Raw genomic sequence first — 21462 nt, 5'->3', positions numbered from 1 at the left:
CTTCGTTTTGTCCTGTTTAATCGACTGGTCATTCAGGGACCTACAAAAACCAGCTTGGCCAGAGGAACAGAGAAACCCGACAAACAAATATCTTCTATTCAAATATCAGATTCACAAAAGCTTTTTTTTTTAATTCCTAATTATGTGTAAAAAATCTGGAAGAAGCCTTCCAATTGGAATATCTTTACATATCACAGACTTTTGTTATTAAACTGCACTCGTTGCTAAGGAAGAAGAGAGGAGATCAAAAGACTTCTAACAACCAGAAACCCAAAGGTGAGGGAGTTTCAATTTCTTTCTCATTCTTTAAAGATTTATCTCTGAACGACAATAGTTGTTCATAGTTGTCTGAAAAGAAAGAAACTATGTGAGCCTGCCTTGCTATTTCCTATTTACCTTCCCTCAACACCTCAATTCACTCTGATTAGCAACATGATGGTGCACTCAAGCAGCCTGTTTACAAACCCATATGCAATCCAAGTCCTGAGGACTAAAAAGGAAGAACTGGTGGAAGGCATAAAGGACCCAGACCAGCTCCTGCACTGGCTCATAGACAATGGGATTGTTACCCCAGCAAAAAGGATGGTCATGAGTTTCTAGAGGACACGAACAGAAAAGAACTCTCGCGTTTTAGACATACTCATTTCTCAAGGTGAACGAGCCTGCAGGCTCTCTTTTTACCCATGTTTAAATCAAGTGGACCCAAAACTTTACAGCAAGATAACAAAATATGTTGGTGAAGTAAATGAAAGCAATGGAGATGCCAGAAGACAACTGATTGGGTATTTACTTGAAAAAGATAGGGTTTGGCTTGAAAATAGCAGTGAACAGCACCAGGGGAATAAAGACAGCCCTAGAAGAATAAAGCACAAATGGGTTACTAAGAAGAAAGGAAAAGAAACTCAACTTCCAAGGAGAGCAAAGGCTAGAAATGATGGTGCTGCTGTTGACATCTTTGCTGCAGTTGCCAAAGGCTCTCTCTCAGAGTTAGAGAACACACTCAATGATATCACTGCACTAAACTCCACCAGGAAAACACTTCTGCATGTTGCAGCTGCTCGTGGACACCCACTGATTGTGGAATATTTGATCAGCAAAGGTGCAAAGACAGGTGTGAAGGACGGGAAAGGGAGGACAGCCCTGCACAGGGCTGCTGAGAGAGGCCATGGTGATGCAGTCAAAGTGCTTCTCTGGGGTGGTGCTTCTGTGCACAGTTTGGACATGGAAGGCAAGACACCCCTTCATTTGGCTGCAGAGAATAACCACAGTCACATACTGAAGATGCTCCTGAAAGAAGAGGCGAGAAGGTGCAGGAACTGGCACAGCTTTTTGCACATGGCAGCTCTTAAAGGTGAGAGCAGTCTGGCCAAAATGCTTTTAGAGGCTGGTGCCCCTCCAGATGAGAAGGATGAGAGAGGACAGACTGCTCTCAGTTACGCTGTTTCTCAGGGGTCTGAAAGCACTGCAAAAATACTCCTAGAAGCTGGAGCCAGTGTTGATTTCAACACAGTCGAAAGAGCCTTCAACAGTGACCACCCATCCATCCTCAAAATACTACTGGAATACTCTAAAGGCCTGTCATCTGAAACAACGGAGTCAGCTCTTTTTAGAGCTGTACAGAAGAATCTGGCTGATATTGTGGCAGTTTAATTGACAGAGGTACAGATATCAATGCCCACAATGAAATGCACTACACCCCTTTGCTGCTGGCGTGTGAAATGGGCAAAGCAGAGACTGCAGAAGTTCTAATTGAAGAGGGAGCAAACTTGGGAATAAGAACTCCTGCTTCACACACAGCTTTGCATTTGGCAGTTCAGGCTGGGGCTGCTCCCATCACAGATCTATCTGCTCCTGCACAAAGGGATGGGCACTGACCTCAGGAACCAAGCTGAGGAAACCCCGCTCCACATTGCTGCGCTCCATGGTCAGGGAGCACTAGCTGGGCTCTTAGTCACTGCTGGGGCCAAAATTAATGCTGTCACTAAAGATCTCGTTACTCCCCTGAACATGGCAAGTCAAAGAGGCAGCACTGATGTTGCCCAACAGCTGCTGCACCACAAAGCCCACGTGAACACTCAGGACAACAAGTCAAAAACCCCTTTGCATTTTGCTGCTGAGAGAGGAGATAAAACAATGGCAGAGATGCTCCTGAAGGCTAAAGCTGATTCCAGCGCACAGGACAAGGAAAAGAAGACTCCCCTGCACACTGCAGGTCTGAGAGGACACCTGAGCGTGGTGGAAGTGCTGTTAGCTAACAAAGGGAGAGCTGGAGCTAAGGACGTGGATGGATGCAGTCCACTGCACTGTGCCACCATGACAGGAGACACAGAGACCGTAAGAACTCTTCTGGCCTCAGGGGAAAATAAAAATATTGATGACAGGAACATCTGGAGAGAGACAGCCCTGCATTTGGCAGCAGAGTATGGACACAGTGAGTTGACAGATCTGCTCGTGAGCCACGGGGCCTCCATCAATGCCCTGGACAGAGGCAGGGACATGGTCCTGCACTGTGCCTGCAAGGCCGGGCACCTCCGTGCTGTGGATTCCCTCCTGACCTGGTCACGATGAGAAAAAGCAAATTTACTGGCTGCCAGCAGTCTCAGAAAGACCCCACTGCAAGTAGCAGAACTTAATAAAACAGAAAATCAGGCTCAAATTGTAGCACTTTTGAGAAAGAAAATGTTGATAGCAAAATGAAGATGTAAAGAAAAAACATATTTAAAGGCAGAATTCTCTTTAATGTAATTTAGATAGTGCTGTTGCAGAGTATGATTGAGAATTATGCTTGGGCTGGCAGAATTAAGTTAGCAAAGGTGGTCACAAGAAAAAGGATCTTAGACACTGGTAAACTTTTGAGCATTGATCAGTCTTTTGCTTCTCTCATGAATCTCATCCTTGGAACTCAAGTAAAAACCCTCAGTCTAAAACACACTCTATATGACAGCCTGTAGCATAAATCAAGACTTATGAAAAGAGAAAAGGTAGAAGATAACTTTTCATATATTAGTGAATATCAGCCTGTTTGGACAGCTTAGTTAAGCATTGTTTCAGCAAGGTATTCCTAAGACTACAATAATCATTAACAATTATTTTTCCTTCTATCTTTCATGCTACCATTTGTCTCAATTTTGCTTTTTCAAGTAGAGATAACAAAAAACATCACATTTGCTGTTTATTAATTTCACTTACAAATCTACTCCAGCACAAAGAGGAAATGTTCAAAATAAAAAGGTTGCAACAGACTTTATTGATTCAAAATATTTGTATTGAGATGACAATAGAAATATAAACAGAAACACTTTCTTGAGTGGACGGTAATGATAATCAACTCTTCCCTTTGGTATATGATTCAAAGCCCAGCTACCACAAACACCAAAATATTTCTTGTGAAATGAAACACAGATTTAAGAACGCATGGAAACAAAACTGTGATTTTTTGGTATTGATAATACAACATTTTTAACTTGACGCGCACAACACCCTGTGCTGTCATCTTTAGATGAAGGAACAGGCATGACCACATGCTTGAAGGACAAAGGGAGGTATGACCTGTGCAAGCCTCCAGGATCACAGAATCATTTGGGCTGGAAAAGACCTCCAAGATCATCCAGTCCAACCTTTGACTGATCACCACATCAACCAGACCAGAGCCCTGAATGCCACGTCCAGTCATTCCTTGAACACCTCCAAGGACAGGGACTCCACCACCTCCCTGGGAAGCCCCTTCCAATGCCTGACCACCTTCTCCGTGAAGAATTTTCCCCTAACATACATTCTAAACCTCCCCTGGCACAATTTAAGGCCATTTCCTCTCATCCTGTCACTTGTTCCCTGGGAGCAGAGTCCGACTCCCACTTGGCTCCACCCTCCTGTCAGGGAGTTGCAGAGAGCAAAAAGGTGCCCCCGAGCCTCCTTTTCCCGAGCAGCTGGGCTGAGCCCCCCTAGCTGCTCCCGATGCTCCAGACCCTTTCCCAGCTCTGGACTCATCCCAGCCCCTCCACGTCCTTCTCGCAGTGTGGGGCCCTGACCCGCACCCAGCACTCGGGGTGCCCCTCACCAGGGCGGGCTTCGGTTCCAGGCTCCCGCCGCCGCATCCCGCGCTGCCCTCAGCCCCTGCCTCACCGTCACCCCTTCACTCACAGCCCGGCCGTGACCCTCAGAGCCCGGCCACGCTCCGTCAGCTCCCGGCCACGGCCCCTCACAGCCCGGCCGTGTCCCTCAGCTGGGCCGAGTCCTTCAGCTGGGCCATGTCCCCTCACAGCCCGGCCATGTCCCTCAGCTGGGCCGAGTCCTTCAGCTGGGCCATGTCCCCTCACAGGCCGGCCATGTCCCCTCACAGCCCGGCCGTGTCCCTCAGCTCGCCACCCGCCCCAGCCGCCCCGCGCTCCGCCTACCGCAGCGCCATGTCCGGCTCCGCCCGGCCGCTCCTCAGCGCTCCGTGCCCGCCCATCGCCGCCGCCGGGCCGCCCCTTCCCGCGGTAGCGCCGTCCCGGTGTCATGGCGGCGGCGGAGGAGCCCGAGGTGGACATCGAGGGGGACCCGGGGGCCCCGCCGGGGTGAGTGCGGGTCCCGCGGGCTCCGGGAGCGCGGCCCGTCCCACCGCGCCGGGCGGGGGTCGCTGGGGGCGGCCGCTCCTGAGGGGGCGGCCCTGGCCGGGCGCTTCCCGCCGCTCCGGGGAGAGACCTTGGAGTGTCATGGAGTGCCCGTGGAGAGGGGGCAGCGCCAGTGCGGAGCATCGTCAGGCAGGGCACAGGGAACGGGGCTGTGGGAGCGCTGGTGTGATGAGAACACGGAACTGCTGCCATGGGATCCCCCAGAGCCCGGAGCAGCGCCCGGAGGCTGCTGGGAGAATCCTTAAAAATACACTTGGAGAAGGTGCTGGGTTGTGTAACTGTGTTCGCGAGCTCGCGGAGGCAGAGAGGGTCAGGAACGCCGGGAGGAGGTGCAGAAAACGGAGTCACAGAATCATAGAATGTAAAGGGGTTGGAGTGGACCTTAAAGATCATCCAGTTCCACTCCTGCCGTGGGCAGGGACACTTCCCGTTAGACCAGGTTGTTCAAGGCTTTATCCAAGCTAGCTTTGAACACTGCACGGGATGGGGCATCCAAACCCTTTTTTTTTCTGGCAACCTGTGCAGGTGTCTCACCAGCCTCACAGGAAAATATTTCTTCACAAGATCTAACATAAATTTCCCCCCTTTCACTTTGTACCCATTACTCCCTGTCCTGTCACTACAGTTCCTGATGGAGAATCCCTTTCCAGCCTCCCTGTAGGCCCCTTCAGGTACTATCAGGCTGCTGTGAGATCTCCACACAACCTTTTCCAGGCTGAACAGCACCAACTTTCCCAGCCTGTCTCCGTAGGGGAGGTGCTCCAGCCCTTTTACCAATTTCATGGCCTTATCTGGATTTACTCCAATAGTTCCATGTCCTTCTCACATTGGGGACCCCAGAGCTGGATGCAGCACTCCAGGTGGGGTCACAAGAGCAGAGTAGAGGGGAAGAATCACCTTCAACCTGCTGGCCATGGTCCTTTGGATGCAGCCCAGGATTCAATTGGCTTTCTGGGCTTCAGCAAATCCACGGATAAGGGATGGTGAAGTGAACAGGCAGAGACTGTAACACCTCAAATGGAGCACCTGCAGGTGCTGGGAGAGAACAAGAGGTTTGTAGCAGAGACTTGCTGTCCTAGAGCAGCACCTGCCGCTGCTGCACACAGGCTGCTGGGCAAAGGGGGTGTTGATCCCACCCTGTCCTTGGTGTGCTCCAAAAGAAGCAGGAGATGTGTAGGCTTCTGACTGTACGTGGAGATTTATTCTTTATCCTATAAAGAGATGTTTGAAGTGCTGGCACAAAGCATTTCAGAATAGTAGAAGGGTTTAAATTAGTAGCACTGCAGGGGATATAGAGCTAATTAGTCACTAGAACTATTTGAATGCTCTGGAAATAAAGATTTTTTAAACAAGTAATGACTTGCGTTACTAAGCAGATTTTATGCTGCATGAAAATGAAAGTAAGTTGATCAGTGATGTTAATCAATGACAGATCTCTAATGAGTAGTTATTTACAGAAAAGATCAAGCATAAACTGGATGAATTCTGTAAGAGCACTAGATTAGATATTGGGAACCATGTGAGGGTGGTGAGGCCCTGGCACAGGTTGCCCAGAGAAGCTGTGGCTGCCCCAGCCCTGGAAGTGTCCAAGGCCAGGTTGGATGGGGCTTGGAAGCAGCCTGGTCTGGTGGAAGGTGTCCCTACCAATGAGATAATCTTTAAGGTCCCTTCCAACCCAAACCATTCCATGATTCTAACAGCCCTGTACTATTAACCCTTGTGTAAGCATGAGCTTTCCTTGACAACAAAACAAGTTTGTCTTTACAAGAAGGTGTTTTAACCATATTGGGGGAAACGTGTAGAAATGTTAAGTGGAGAGAATAGAACTCAGTGACACTTTTAATATTAAACTGCAGTTGTCTTGCACACTGGAATCTCTTTCAGAGATCATGAAAACCCGGCATCAAGCCTGCTGCAGGATCACTATCTCGATTCATCTTGGAGAACTGGCAACAGTCTTGTAAGTATTTTTTAAATGAGTAGTGCTTCTAGCAAGGTTATAGAGCTGCTTTGTGCTCTTCCCTCCATGTGCATGCTCTGTAGGTTTTAACCTGTGCTTTGGCCTTACTTTTAGAAAATATTATATATTTATTCTGGGAAATTCAGATATTAAAACACAATTGTGTTGCTTGCAGCCCTGGACGCTGGACAGCAGCATTAGTGAAGAAAACAGGGCTGTCATTGAGAAGATGTTGCTGGAAGAAGAGTATCCTTTTGCTGATTTGGTTTCACGTTTTCCTGTAGGAAAACAGAAAACTTCCTGTTTCCAGAGGAACTGCACTAATCTTTTCCTGTTAAGGCAACTGAAGCCTTGACACCTTGTAGGTGAATTGAAGAAATACTGCTACAGGAACTGCAGTATTTGTTTCTACAACTGAGTAATTCTGAATCAGTATAATTTAGATGATTATTCGAATTCTCGTATGTACAAATATCTCTGATGCTTTAAAAAGTTACTTAGCAACTATTTCAGGTATTATTTATCTAATAAATCACTTTCTGAAAAAATATGGCTCAACCAAAAGGAAGTGGAGAAAAGATCTGTGAAAAGGTAAGATGTGCTTGGGAAAAATTAGATGAGAAGAAATGAAAAGTTCTCCTAAAATAGGGTTATTTGCAGCATCACAATCACTAATTTTTATTTTCACTTTGTCTTCTATTTGCAGCCCTCATAAGAAAACTGGAAAAGTCATGTACGTACCTTTTAATGATTGAGTTGCATTTTTAAGTGTGGTGTCTGACTTAAGTTACTAGAAACTATTTTAAAAAAGAAGTTACAGTTCCTTAGTTCCTTTTGTTTGGCTGTGCAAAATTATGTAAGAGACCTTTCAATGGGAAGAAACATTGTGTGTAATAATAGGCCTATAGTAAAATAGGGGGGTTGGGTTTTGTTTTATTTTTTTGCAAAGTGATCCTTATGAAAAAAATTGTTAATTCTAATTGGCTTTTTTGCCTGAACTTTTCTGTTTGCTGCTTTTCTGCATTTCTGTGCTGTTAGTCACTGATGAATATTGAGTTACCTTGAACCTTCCTTTGTGGTGGGGAAGCTCAGATTCTCAGTATTTTATTTATCATGTTTATATGGTCATGTTTAAAACAGTACTTTGAGTTTTACCAAAGAAGGGGAGTAGTTCCCCTGTCAGAAGGTGCCTTGAGTTACTGCGATTGGAGAATTAAATGTTTTTAGGAAAGCACCAACTTTTGTTTCCTGCCTTGCCAGGGTCCGGTCACCTGCAAAACCACCTGGCTGCTCCCTGAAGTGGACATTGGAGGAAAAAGAGCTGTTTGAACAAGGACTGGTGAGTTTGTTTATAGATGTAATATTTTTAATTGAATTCATTAGTTTATTCTAAATAAGAGAGTAGTTAATATGACAAAGCATGTTACGGTTCTTCTAAGGCTTCTGCTTTTTTTCTTCTAATATGTTAAAAGTAATTGCCATTACCAAGAGTGTAATGATAACCCAAAATGGTTTTCTTTACCAGATTTTGTTCATGTGAGGCTGATTACAATTTGAGAGCACGAAATACCTCAAATACTCAGCGTTATGAGTTGCACAGTCACAATGCTGTCCTTAGCTATGGGAAGTATAGTGTGCCTCTAAGGCAAATAAAGTGAAATCCTGTAACTACCATTGTTAGGCCTTCAGAGATTATATGTAATATAATGTAATAGGGTTTGCTTGCCAAGCACAGACTCATTTCAGTAGCATTCCTTGGGATAGCAGGGAGCGTGATTTACGGAGTGCCTGAACAGGGTGAAGGAGGTGCTCTGGTTAAGCAGAATAACTACAGTTCCTACTGTCGGGCGCCATTTTCTTCCTGGTAGAACATGAATAGTGAGGTTCTTTACCATGGGTTTGCTGTAGTGTTTGTGCATTTCAGTGAACAATTGAGGTTTTAAACTCTTTGGGCACACGAAGTGGAATGTCTGGAATGTCAGAGTTTGGGTGACTTCAATGTGCTTTGTTGTGTCAGGTGAAATTCGGCCGCCGGTGGACAAAAATCGCCAAGTTGATCGGGAGTCGAACTGTCCTGCAAGTCAAGAGCTACGCTCGGCAGTACTTTAGGAACAAGGTAAATGGAGGATCTCTGGAGCTGGCAGAAAGGCTGTTTGCCAAGTGTGGTCTTGCACATGTTGCTTGCTTTTAATCTGTCTTTTCAGGGCACTTGCTGGCAAAGCACATACTCTGTTTATTCCCATATTCAGAAAAGTGGAATATGCTTATTTGCAGATTTAAAATCAATCAGACCTGATTTCAAATTCCAAGAATAACCTCTATTTTTATTGCTGGTATAACTAAAAATAAATGTTGTATAATAGTGGCCTCTTACACTGTTTTCATTAGCATGAAAATTGTTTTCTACTACACAGCTGTCCTTGTTGAGTGTTGTACTTTTAGCCTTAACCTCACTTGAGATTTCAGGGACATTTAAGAAGAAATTACTATTTTCTAGGATTTTGTGACTGGAAATCCATGTTAATTCACACTTGGTCTAAAGTATACCTTTAATGCTGTGCCCAAGTCAGTTGCAGTGGATTAAACTATATTAAAAGGGTAAGATAAGGAAGGAATACTTGAGAATATCTGCTGTTCAGATGAAATAATTCTGATTATTTGGGAGGCAGATGGGATTGCTTTGTTTTTCCCTCCTCAAAATATTTGATATTTTCCTAAGGCAAAAAATGGTGATTCTGAAAAAGAAGAGCAAAATCAGCGTGGGAGCAGTGTTCCCATGGAAGATGGGATAAGGGCGGAAATTGGAAATTTGAGAGGCCGTGCAGACCCCAATCTGAATGCAGTGAAAATTGAAAAGCTCTCAGATGATGAAGAAGTAGACATAACTGATGACATGGATGAGCTACTCTCTCCTACCTTCCAGCAAGAAACTGGAAAATCTGAATTACCTGTTATTCCAAAAAGTCCAGTTGAAGGACCAGAAGGAATGGAACACAGTTTGTCATCTGCTGGACACAGTTCTGCAATTGCTTTGCCTAAAGAAGATCCTCAGCAGACCAGGCAGGATACAGTGGATGCCTTGGTATTTCCTGCTGTGGCAGCAATGTGTTCCCAGCACCTGAATGGGGATAAATCTTTGAGTTTAGATTTCCAGCAGTACAATAGTTACATTGAGAAAGCTGAACAAGGAGGAGCAGTAACATCTCGTGGTACTGGACAAACGACTGCTCAGGAGCCCAGTGAGGAGCAAAGAAACCCGGCTGACAATGGATTGCTTTTTCCTTCTCTCTGCCAAGCGGATGAAGATCATCAGGAGGAAGCAGAGGAGCTGAAGCCCCCTGATCAAGAAGTGGAGGTTGACAGGAGCGTCATTCTGGAAGAGGAAAAGCAGGCTATTCCTGAGTTCTTTGAAGGACGCCAGGCCAAGACACCAGAGCGTTACTTGAAAATCAGGAATTATATTTTGGATCAATGGTAAGAGGCATTGATTTCTTTTACTGAAATAAGTGATTAAAGTGTCTTGGGTTGTTGTAGTTAAAACACTACTTAGTTTTAATAGCTTCTGAAAAGAGTAAAATTATTGTATGGTAGCTTGCCAGTGAACAGCATTCATTATTAATGCTGCTTTTGCATCTTCCCATTTTCTTCCTGGCGTTCTGGAAGCTAAGCAATGAAAATACTTTGAAGCATTATGAAAATTAGTGTCCTGAATCAGGACAAGCTGCATGCATTTTGGTTATTTTCTTCCAACTTTTGCCATCCTATATGTAACAATGGTTTTAATAAGTGGTTCCTCAAAATAAATAACAGACATTAATTCTGGGATGAGATCTGCAGCATTGGGGCACTGCCTTTACAGAAGGGCAGCAAGAAGTCTGTGCTGGAACAAATGATGTTGAGCAAAAAGAATGCCTCAAAGTAAGTATGAATTTGGAGTAGTGCTTGCACACTTGAATATTTTATATTCCATCTCTAAAGAGCAGGTATAAGGAACCACAGGGATTTGTGGCAGCAGGCTCAAGATACAGTTTGTCCTGTTGCCATTTTGGTTTGTGTGATTGCTCTGTTGCTTAGCTTGCTTTTAAGTAGAAAGAGTTACTGTGTTTAACTCAGACCCTACTCAGTTGTCTTGTGCACTGGCAGCTTGTTGTGGGTGAAAGAACTAAAGACTAAAATTCCACATTCAGAGAAGTGTCAGTTTAAAAGGAAGCAATAAGTGCATAGAGAGTGAAAACAGGACCTCAGTTAAAGTCACACAATTCCTTCCTCCCCCCATGATTTGTTCTGCTGTCTGACAATGGGCTGGATTTGGTTTTAGGGAGAGATGTAAACCCAAGTACCTGAACAAGACCTCGGTGCGTCCTGGCCTGAAGAACTGCGGTGACGTCAACTGCATTGGGCGGATCCACACGTACCTGGAGCTGATCGGAGCCATCAACTTCGGCTGTGGTAGGGATGTTTCTCTGGGAATCAATAAATAGCCTGGTTTGGGGTAATGCCTAACGTTAGGATGCACTGCTCACCCAGTTACCCTTGCTAGGAGGGATTTTCTGAGCAGATTGCCTCTCATAACCTTGGAAGATCTGGAGGAGTTTGTAACCTGCTTGCAGGATTATGGATTTTTGGTTTTACACAAAACCTTATTTTTTCTTTATTTTTTTCCCCTTATCTCATGTTTAACCATACATGAGCTGGTGGGCTGGTTGTTTTGTTTTGTGCTTTTCTGTGTGCCTAGCGTTGGATTTTTTTTTTTCCTCATAACCCACTGTATCTGAAATTCTGCCCTCCTTCCTTGTAAGACAAAATTCAAGTTACTGTTACTTTTCCCACACTGAATGATAACTATTTCCTAAATAAACACTAATGTTTTCATTCTCAGGGCTAGTTTTTAAATGATTCAAATGTTAAAATCAGGTGACATGTTTAAAGTGTATATACACACACCTGTAACTTGGTGTTGTTTTAGAGTCTCTGGATGGATTTTGTTCCAAAGCTGAAAGACAGTCACCTGGGAGAGGAGCAATGTCTTGCAAATACCTTTTGTCTGAAGTAAAGTAATTAAAAATAACAGAATTATGACCAACAAGAGATGTCTCTTTACTCTGGGTTATTTTTGTTGCCTCTTTCACGGTGGCATTTGCCGCTCCCACTCCCCCCGCCCTCCCCGTGTGTGCAGCCGTGCTGAGCTGTCCGTGCTTTGCTGACATCCTTGCTGACATCCGTGCTGTCTCCCTTGTGTCCCCTGCAGAGCAGGCCGTGTACAACCGGCCCCAGGCAGCCGACAGGACGCGCTCCCGGGAGGGCAAGGACGCGGTGGAAGCCTATCAGCTCGCCCAGCGCCTGCAGTCCATGGTGCGGCCGGGGGGGCAGCTGGGGGGTGGCACGAGTGGGGAAAGTCTGTCCAGCTCTCCTATTGAAGTGTTTTCAGCGTGTGATTCAGTTGCTCGCATTTTAACTGTTAAATAGAGTAGGATATGGCTCACTGAGAGCATTATGCACACAATTAAGTGCCGTAGTGACTACATGAATTACCAAGGCTTGCCAGAGTTAATTTTCATATTCTCTTGTAATACAGCGTTTTTAAGTATTTCTCAGCAAAATACATCAGTTGATGAGAGGAAAACCAAAATCAATCCCACTAAAAATATAATAAATTGAAATATAAAGAGCTGTAGCATCCACTGGATGTAAACATCCCGGTTTTGTAGTTTTGTGTATTGTCTGAGCTAGAATTGAGAGCTGGATAACAGTGCCCCATTTCCACAGAACACCATCAGGCTTTACTGCCTTAAAATCCAAAACCTCCACTGATGATATTTCGTGACAGTCTGCAGAACTCCAGGGTGTTGGTAACACCCCTGTGGCAGTACCTTTTGGACACTGTCCCTGTGGCTGCCCAGCTGGAGTAAATGCAGCATTTTCAGGGTGAGAACCGTGACTCTTGATCATTTCTTGCCACAGCGCACGAGAAGGCGGCGAGTACGAGACCCCTGGGGAAACTGGTGTGATGCCAAGGATTTGGAAGGACAGACTTTTGAGGTGACCCTTCTGTGTTTTTAACGTTCCTTAAGGAATTAATTCTTGCTGATTGCTGGCAGGTGGCGTTGCATCAAACAGACAAGGGAACAGTTGTGTCATAGCAACTTAAACCCTCTTTTGGAAGCAGTAATTTGAAAGTAATGCAGCAGCTGATAAATAAAGTTGGTGTTTGCACAGGGGTTTTATGCCCCTAAAGCTCTTTGCCTTGTCTTGTAGATTTCATGATCCATTGCTTTTGAGTTAACTGCCTTAAAGCAAACGGTAAGGGGTGGGAGAATAACATTTAAATGTTATTTTTTCAGTCCTATATGGTTTCTTTGTGCTCATTATGCAGGTGATAAGGAGTTCCTAATATTAATTCTGCTGCTAGCAATATCCCCAGAAATTCTGTGGTTTATGAAGTGCTTTAAAAATTCATACAAGTTTAAATATTTTAAGGGAGAACTGGAAAGAAAATACTTGTCCATTCCTACAATTTCAAATTATATGAAAAGTGAAGAACATCTATTTTTCTTGTATAGAAAACCTTCTTAATTTGCAACCTTTAGTAATTACCTGTAACAGTTACTTCCATAATACTGTACCTGTTTTTGATTAACTGTGGTTAATAATTTGAACACTTCTTACAAATTACATATTTGGATGGAAATAAAGGTTGAAAACACTCATCCCTAATGAGGGGTTGTGATAAGTTCTGAGCATGGTTTGTACTGGCAGATTGTCACACTTGGGTTTACACCCTGGTTTGTGATGTAGGCTGTGATTTTACTGAATTTGATTGATTTAGTATGAGAATTCCCTCCTCAGGCATCTTGTGGACTTGGTCTCTGATTGTCACTCCTTCCACACTGCCTGGTTCATGGCTATTGCCTCCACCATCAGTAGTTCTGTAACACACAAATTATATCAAGAGGACAATGATATCAGAAATTTATTCTGGGCTGGTTTTGCAATCACTGCTGAAACAGCACTTCAGACATTAAGACATTTAAATTTTTGTTAAATCCTTTTAGCATCTCTCAGCTGAAGAATTAGCAAGAAGGAGAGAGGAAGAAAAACTGAAACCTGCAAAATCTTCTAAAGGTTCGAGACAAACCAAAAGGTATGACTGGATGTGCATTGTGTTCAAACACAGATCTGGCAGAGACTGAACCAATGTCTTGTGTCAGGCTGGAAAGGTGCAAAGCATTAATGTGTGTCATGGTCTGAAATAGCCTGGATGCATTTCACATGTTTCCTGTTGGAATTCACGAGTGTGGGGAGTGATGTTTCTGTATTTGGTGCAAGTCCATCCTAGTGCGGGATGAGAAAATCCAGTGAAGAAAACAAGGTTATTCCTCCTCAGCCGAGGTGACAGTGGGAAAGTTGAAAAGTTTCCTGACTGTCCTACATCTTTAGAGAAATTTTCTTTCATTTTATAGTTCCTTTGATCCCTTTCAGCTGATACCCTGCTGTCTGTTCACAGAGGAAAAGCAGGTATGTACCTCTGAGGGAATTACCAAGGAGACTTCATTACTTGGGTTACTTTTCTTATACTCATTATTGTCTTTATCATTTCAGGAGCCTTTTAAGGTGAAAGTGTCTTCTGAAGCACTTCTAGTAATGGATTTGGTGAGGATTGAGTTTTATCTTTCAAAAAGCTATGATGTCTATGTTGTGGGGTTTTTTTAAATGCAGTCTTCTTCTCAGGAAGACTGAGAAATACGGTAATGTTTTCATTCACCTGGAAGTGAGAACCTAGATTTAAATAAAGCCCCTAAAGATGAATACTTTTTATATTGTGCTTACTGTACAACCATTTACCTTCTAGAAAAATGAATAAGAGTTTTGCTGCTTTACTACTTACTACTCTCTGTCACACTTTAATTTACATAAAGCTACTTTCTGACAGTCTGTCCTTCTGAGATCTGTGGCTTCATTTTCTACCAGTCTGGCAATTGATTTTGTGTTTACAAAGCAATATGTGGGGATTTTTTTAAGAGCAACAGGTTGTACCAAAATTGTGCAGTTGTCCAGCACTGTCCAGGCTGCATCTGTGGGTGTGTTACACCCTTGCACTACATCCCTGGTGTGTTTATAATAAGCAAATTTAATCTTTTCTGTTTGCTTTAAATGGAAACAATGGCGTTTTGAGAGGTTTTAGTTGTTTTGAGATTTCCTTCTAAATGTCATTGAGAGGTTACTGACTTGAGTGCTGGGCAAAACAAAGAGAAATTACACAACTTGGACTTGCATACTTGTTTAATCTCATTTCTTTCATACCTGTTTGATCTCCTTCCAGCACTCTCACGTGTCTCTGGCAGAAGTGATAGGGCTGCTGGGTGGAAGGTACTCTGAAGCTGATAAAATTGTAGAAGTAAGTGTTTGTCCTTTACATTGTCTCTAAAATATTAAAACTGATATGATAATAGATTTTGAATAATTTGAATAAATATAACTGTTATTTCTGAAGGGCAACTAATTAAATATATGAAATCAAAGTTAATTATTGTAGTCTTGAAACGTTAGAGTTGTGTTCAATTGTAAAGGAGAAAGACCTGGTAAATTATTCTTAAAATTCTGTTCATGAGGTTTTATGTAACTGATGGAGGTTTGTTGCATTTATCCATCTGGAGGTTTCTTCACCAGGTGTGTGCAGCAGAGCCCTGCAACAGCCTCAGCACAGGCCTGCAGTGCGAGATGGATCCGGTGTCCCAGACACAGGCCTCGGAAACTCTGGCTGCCAGAGGATTTCAGGTCATTGGATGGTACCATTCCCACCCAGCCTTCGACCCCAACCCCTCCATACGAGACATTGACACTCAAGCCAAATACCAGGTACAGCAAAGACAGACAAAGAGCAAAAAAACCTCCCAAAGCCTCTGTGGTATTTACAGTGTTAGTACATATCATTGCTCTAATCTAAAATCAGCTCAGCCGTAAATTGACAGAAATGCTGGGTTTTAGATTTCAGCATCCTCTTCTGAAAAATGTCAGATTTTTGTATGTGGGTTTTTTGTGTGTTTTTGTTTTTTCAGAGCTATTTCTCCAGGGGTGGTGCCATGTTCATTGGAATGATCATAAGCCCTTACAACCGAAATAATCCCCTGCCGTATTCCCAGATCACCTGCCTGGTCATTAGTGACGAGCTCAGTGCTGATGGTTCCTACCGTAAGTACATCTATTTTATCCTTTTCCTTTTGGATACTGAGGGGAGAAAGGTCTGCTTTTGAACTTGAGAAATAGGTATTTATGTATTTGTGTTGGTAAGATGATGGTATTGTACAAGTGGTGTAGTTTATGTTAGTGACATGTGCTGGACAAACCCGAGAATTTCACTGAAAGAGTGATCCTGAAAGTTGGCCCTGCTGTCATGACAAGAATATACAAATATAGATAGATAGAAGATTGTTCTTTTGAGTATTTTCCACAAGCTGTGAAAGGTTTGGGACAAGGGTCACTGTTATTTATGTGCAGAATTTTTATGAACAGTTGAGAAGCCATTTCACATGTACAGCATGGGCTTTACTGCATTGCAACGTTCTGAACAGATTCTCTGCTCGAGGAAACAGAAGTAAATAGCAAAGAATTGGCTGCTACAGTGGCTAAAAATCCTTAATTTTTGACTAATGTGCCATTTAGAAGGTCAAAGGATCAAACTTGCCAGGAAGCTGAAAGGGTGTGCTGGGAGGAACCCCACCTAAGGGGTTTGATTAAAAATGTCATTGGCATTTCATGAAAACGGGATCTTTTCCTTTCTTGAACAGTTGAACACACCATAGAAAATTCATGATATTTCCAGTGATGATCAGATCTTCTGCTCTTTCCCTGACATTCATTTGAGGAAAATTCCCCTGATAACAGAAGATGGTTCTGGAGCTGCCTATTCCCTCTCCTCCTCCGTCCCTCTATTTATAAAGTTCTGATTTTTGCATCCCCACTCCAAGGTTTCCACTTCTCTTGGCACAGCAGTAGCTGAGGCCATGTGAGCCAAGAGTTCTCCCTGTTTTTTCCTGTGGAAGTAAGCAAGGGAGACCATCTGCCTGGAGACTCACTGCACAGCCCTGGGGGAAGTGGAGCAGCGGCCACATCTGTGCACTAATTCCTGTTTACCACACTGATTGTCCTGTGATTTTATCCTCATTTCTCACACATCCCATCCTTGTGGAGAAGTTAAATTACTGACAAACTTCATTGTCCTTAGAAGACTTTTTTGTAGTCACTTACTTTTTCTGTCTGAGAGGATTCCATATTTCTGTTTAGCTCCTGAAATCAAGATTTTACAAAATGGGATCTCCTCTGGCTCTTTGGAAATGACTTACTTCCTTCTCCCCGATTTTTGATAACTGAATTGTTACCTGCGAATAATTCTCTTGCTAAATTCCACAGATTTTCTTCCTTTCAGAGCAAAATTCCTCTGAAATGGAGAACAATAGTCAGCAGCAGCCCCTTCATACATAAACACTAAACCTTTTTTTATTCACTTAATAATCACCTAAACCTTAGAGAGATTTACCACTACAAAAATGGTACTAAACAGTCAATTCGGTTTTCTCTTTCTCTTTTTATTTGTAGATTTCTGTGTCCTTCCTTTTGGCCTGGGGAATTGGTGAGGGCAGGGAGGAAAACAGATTTGTTCCTACTCCCACCAGAATTAAATTTGGAATCCAAAACATGTCATCCTTTTGCTTTAACCTCCTTAATGTTGTCAAGTAACAGAACCACAGGCTTCTGCAGTCAGTAACAAACAGGAACAGTTATGGGGAGGGAAGGGATTGCACCTAAAACTGAAAACAGGAGGAAAGCAGTGGAGTGTCCCAGAAACACTGAATGATGATGTTCCATTGATTGCAGGCCTGCCCTACAAATTCGAAGTGCAGCAGATGATGGAGGAGCCTCAGTGGGAATTAGTATTTGAAAAAACAAGATGGATAATTGAAAAGTACAGATTTTGCCACAGGTGTGTGTGTACTACTGTTACAAACAGCCAGTTTGGAATTGTTGTATGTTTATTATTGTTTTGGTCAAGGCCTGTGGCTCCTTTCTCCAGCGTTCCTGTTTGTTTTTCTCCCAACAGCAGTGTCCCCATGGATAAAATTTTTCATAGGGATTCTGACCTGACTTGTTTGCAGAAAGTAAGTTTTCTTTTTTAATGTTAAATGTGTTTTTTTCAAGTGCAAATCTGTTTTGTATCAGCAGAAATCACCTGAAGTTACATTTTTACAAATCAGAGATGGAAATTAGTGGCAATAAATTACTTCTGTGGCATAACTTGTTCACTTACACAGAGAAAATAAGGATCCTCCTTTGAGAGAGGTGGGGATGTGTTCTGTGCAAACACTGAGTTAAGTCTCAGCTGGAGAAGATTTAATGGCAAATCACTTGTACACAGTAGTTGCCCACATTGAATTCTCTTGTTTCCTCTCAACATGACTTTGCTTATAAACAGTGGGAATCTAAAATTGAGTTGGTAGAATGCTCTGGAATTCAGCTGTTGTGTAACTGGTTTTAAAAAATTGGGTTTAAATCACTTGTGTGTTCCTGTGTCACCATTCCTTTTAAAGTTGTATTGCATACTTGAATAATTTTTTAGTGTTAATTCCAAATAAAAATCCCTTTTATAAAAAAAAAAATTTCAGGAAAAATGTCAATTTTAACAAAATCTTCTTTTGTTTTGACCAGCTTTTGGAGTGCATGAGGAAGACTTTGGGCAAGGTAACAAACTGCCTCATTGCTGAAGAATTCTTGACTCAGATAGAAAACTTATTCCTCTCCACGTACAAGAGTGAGGAAAAGAGCAATGCTGATGGAAGTGAGAAGGAATGTTCACACCAATTGCCACTGTGATGGCTTTGGCAAACCAAAATAATGGAATTTGGATGTTATTTTTTAATTTCTCTCCTTCCTCCTCATTATGTCAACTCTTTCAGAATTGTTTCCATCTCAGTAGTGACTGTTACAGAATCCAGTGTGTTCTTATCTTGGTGGTTTAAAGGTACTTGGGAAGCTCCTTTTGGGTGTGACCCCCGTGCCCGAGGGCCACAGCATTAACTGAGAGACCAACTCTGCTGCTCTGGGAGAAGGACACCCTGTCAGGAATACTGGGCATCCATCTTCAAGGAGAGCTTGTCTCTCTCTCAGGTCTTTCAGTTTGGGAATTTTCTCTTAATGTTATTCCCAGGTACCCATCTAACTCAGGATGAATTAATGCTTTAGAGGTTGTAAGTTTGAATGAATTCACAGAAGAGAAACTTAACTGAAATGAGAATTTTGTAGCTCCAACTCTCCTGCTATCCAGCCTGAAGTTTTATTCAGTTGTAGCAAAATACATCACCTGATTTCTTTGTTTTATTATCTTCTTTATTACTATTTTCCCCCATTCATCCTGATGGTGAAGTAGGTTTTTTGGCACATTCTTTGCCATCTTGTTTCTGTACTGGGGAGGAAAAGCTGGCAAGTTTTCATGACTTTTCAGTAGTGGCTATGCTTGTTTCCAGTGGAAATGATAAGTCCTGTCTTGCTACAGGTTGCAACCTTTCTGACCTTCCATTCTATGGGGAGGTTTTACGTTGATCTCCAGATCCTTGTTGTTTGTCCACTTGGAATTGCCACTGTTTCCTGTGGAAACACGAGCTCTGGATTGATGGCAAACGGAGGGCAACGAACAGAAAAATATTTGTGTTTGTAAAGAAAAAAATCCCAACTTTTATATTCAGTCTTGTCTATAATGTACAGTTTAATAAGAAAACAGTGGTTTATATCAGTTCCCGAGTTATGATTTCTTACAGGTGTATATTCAGATAAATCAGCCACAAACAGATCGATCTTGATTGGAGAAGTTTCCTGATTGCAACTTGGAAATGTTTCATGAGCTGTATCACTGTGACTGTTTATAGAAAAAATGTGGTTTAAATTTTGCTTTCTAAGGAAACTTGACTTGTCTACAGGTATTTACACAGGTTTATCTTGAGCAGAGTTTCTCAGAGGTCTAAAATGTATTTGAAAACCTGAAACAAGACATCGAGTTTATATCTAGAGGGGAGAGAATGGGCTCAATTTTTATTTTAAGAAAAAAGATGTGTGTGTATATATCTAGTTCTACATAACATAAATGGAATTTTAAGATTTTATATGTTTCAGCTTTTCATTTATATAGAGTCTGAAAAGCTTTAAAGTCACAGAGTTGCATCCCAAGGAGGGAACTCCCTCCCAGGAAGTTAATGTTACAGTGTTTACCATGAAATGTCAGACTCTCTCTGTCACTGAGGGAAGGTGCAGAACCCCATCAAAGGAAAATGTGAGCTCTTGATACTCGGTGATCTTCCCACATTCAAGAGCTGTGGATTCAGAAGTACTGGTGGATGTTCTGTGCTCTCTATGTCCAGATGTGCTGGTGCAGAGCTGTGGGTCCCACTGTGTGTGATTTACCATTGGTGTATCTCTCTGTGTCCAGCGTGTTCAGTCTGCACTTACTCTAAACTGCCATCTCTGGGACTTCCTCACTCCCAGTACTGCATGGATTTCTGTATTCCTGGCTAAACTACACTCGGAGTGGGAAGGCATTCCTGCCTGCTCAGTCATGGGATCTGAGCAGTGCCTGCTTTTTGGTTCAGTTTTCCATGGGTTCTCTAGGAAATCCCCCAGGATCAGTGTACACACGGACAGCTCTAATTCGTGCTGGTTCTCAGGAGAATTTTGAACCTCTGTGTAACATCAGTATGAAGTAGATCCTGTTCATTGTCCTCATATTCCCAGCCCTTTTAGGATGGATCAGGATTACCCAAGCAGTGGTAACTGTGCTGGCTGCTTCTCTCTGTGTTGATTACAATGAATTAAAGTAACACAGTTGTATTAATTGGATTTAAGAGATGTTACTTAAGGAACTTCTGAGTGACACACACTTTTGAAGTGGTTTGTCTTTGGGAAGAGGACATGGTGCAGGACTGAGCCTTTGGCATGCACAGACTCCAAATTTTCTGAGTTTGTGAGCAGGGTGGTGTGGAGAAAATGCAATGCTGGTACCATTGGGATCCAGTCTTGTACATGGAATTGTATGGGAATTGGAAAGAGCACAGTTGTGATGCTGAGTAACGATTTTGTTGGGAGGAGCCATGGTAATAAAATAATTAACCTGCTTTTCAGCATTTAGTTGGTCTGAGGGGTTAATAGAGTTTGGAAGTTGCAGCCTTCCCAGGAGGTAAAAATCTGTTTTACTAATATGCCAGTTCTGCTACCAAACGTATATCAGGCATGAAAATTCTTTATGATAAAGCACTTTTTTCCCCATCCAGGCTTTGTTTCAGTGCACCTGTGAGGAGTAATCCACTGCTCCTTTCTGTAGGCCCAGTGTTACACCCTGCCAAGGTGTTGCTCAGGAGATGAGTACTCGTTGAGTAGTGAGTAGAAATGATACAGTTAAAACTGGAATTCAAGTTTAAAATAAGAAGAAACAAATTAAAAACAAACAAGCAACCACAAAAAACCCCCAAACAACCCCCCAAGATGTCACTTCTGGCAAATATCCTTGAAGGGCCTTTGCTGGCTGAATCATGCTTTGCTCTCTGTTTCCAGCAGTGCTGCTTCACAGGGCACAGATCTTGTGTGCAAGGGGGAGGGAACACCTCTAGTTCTATTTTTTTAAGATAAGTCATTTTCCAAGAACAATTCAGTTGAGGAAAATAAACAAGCCCCAAAACCAAACAAAAAGTTAACGCTGTTGCCATTGATGTTAAGTACTTTTTTCCTTTGCTTGCTTCTCTGTTGTTCCTGACTGATAGACAAGAGTCTGCTAATAAAGACTGAGTCTGCAGTACCCCGAAGGAGGTGTCCGTGTTTGTGATGGCTCCTCGTCTCCCGGGCACCAGGTCTGGA

At 42.9% G+C, this 21462-nt stretch overlaps 2 protein-coding genes across 5 annotated transcripts; both read left to right on the top strand.

Moving 5' to 3' along the window:
* Positions 1 to 432: 432 nt before the first annotated feature.
* Positions 433 to 2697, top strand: LOC126635366 (CARD- and ANK-domain containing inflammasome adapter protein-like). Its single transcript, XM_050306538.1, is given in 3 exon segments — positions 433 to 1642; positions 1645 to 1844; positions 1846 to 2697. Coding segments are annotated over 3 exon segments (2262 nt in total).
* A 1751-nt stretch (positions 2698 to 4448) lies between these two features.
* MYSM1 (Myb like, SWIRM and MPN domains 1) lies at positions 4449 to 21073 on the top strand. 4 transcript variants are annotated; one of them, XM_050306536.1, is made up of 20 exons: positions 4449 to 4556; positions 6498 to 6573; positions 6749 to 6819; positions 7087 to 7164; positions 7280 to 7306; positions 7834 to 7912; positions 8591 to 8689; positions 9293 to 10047; positions 10892 to 11022; positions 11822 to 11925; positions 12535 to 12612; positions 13626 to 13714; positions 14034 to 14088; positions 14173 to 14223; positions 14894 to 14968; positions 15241 to 15429; positions 15630 to 15762; positions 17446 to 17551; positions 17669 to 17726; positions 18274 to 21073. In XM_050306536.1, the coding sequence occupies exons 1-20, from the start codon at positions 4498 to 4500 to the stop codon at positions 18436 to 18438; spliced, it is 2478 nt and encodes an 825-aa protein (XP_050162493.1). In that variant the 5' UTR covers positions 4449 to 4497; the 3' UTR covers positions 18439 to 21073. The 4 variants fall into 4 exon arrangements, with proteins under 4 accessions (XP_050162493.1, XP_050162492.1, XP_050162491.1 ...); XM_050306535.1 differs by having other exon boundaries at positions 14034 to 14223; positions 17672 to 17726; XM_050306534.1 differs by having other exon boundaries at positions 14034 to 14223.
* Positions 21074 to 21462: the final 389 nt, after the last annotated feature.

The sequence above is a fragment of the Myiozetetes cayanensis genome, unplaced genomic scaffold (assembly GCF_022539395.1).
Source record: "Myiozetetes cayanensis isolate MyiCay16 unplaced genomic scaffold, myiCay2020 scf12, whole genome shotgun sequence".
NCBI classification, from domain to species: domain Eukaryota; kingdom Metazoa; phylum Chordata; class Aves; order Passeriformes; family Tyrannidae; genus Myiozetetes; species Myiozetetes cayanensis.
This window is presented reverse-complemented; position numbering and strand designations above follow the sequence as displayed.

Bases quoted from the DNA above. Each gene is read 5' to 3' on its own strand.
- MYSM1 (XM_050306534.1), top strand. From the start codon at position 4,498: ATGGCGGCGGCGGAGGAGCCCGAGGTGGACATCGAGGGGGACCCGGGG. The intron at 14,969-15,240 runs GTAAGTGTTTGT...TTTCTTCACCAG, and splicing joins AAGCTGATAAAATTGTAGAA to GTGTGTGCAGCAGAGCCCTG. The intron at 15,430-15,629 runs GTACAGCAAAGA...TTGTTTTTTCAG, and splicing joins ACACTCAAGCCAAATACCAG to AGCTATTTCTCCAGGGGTGG.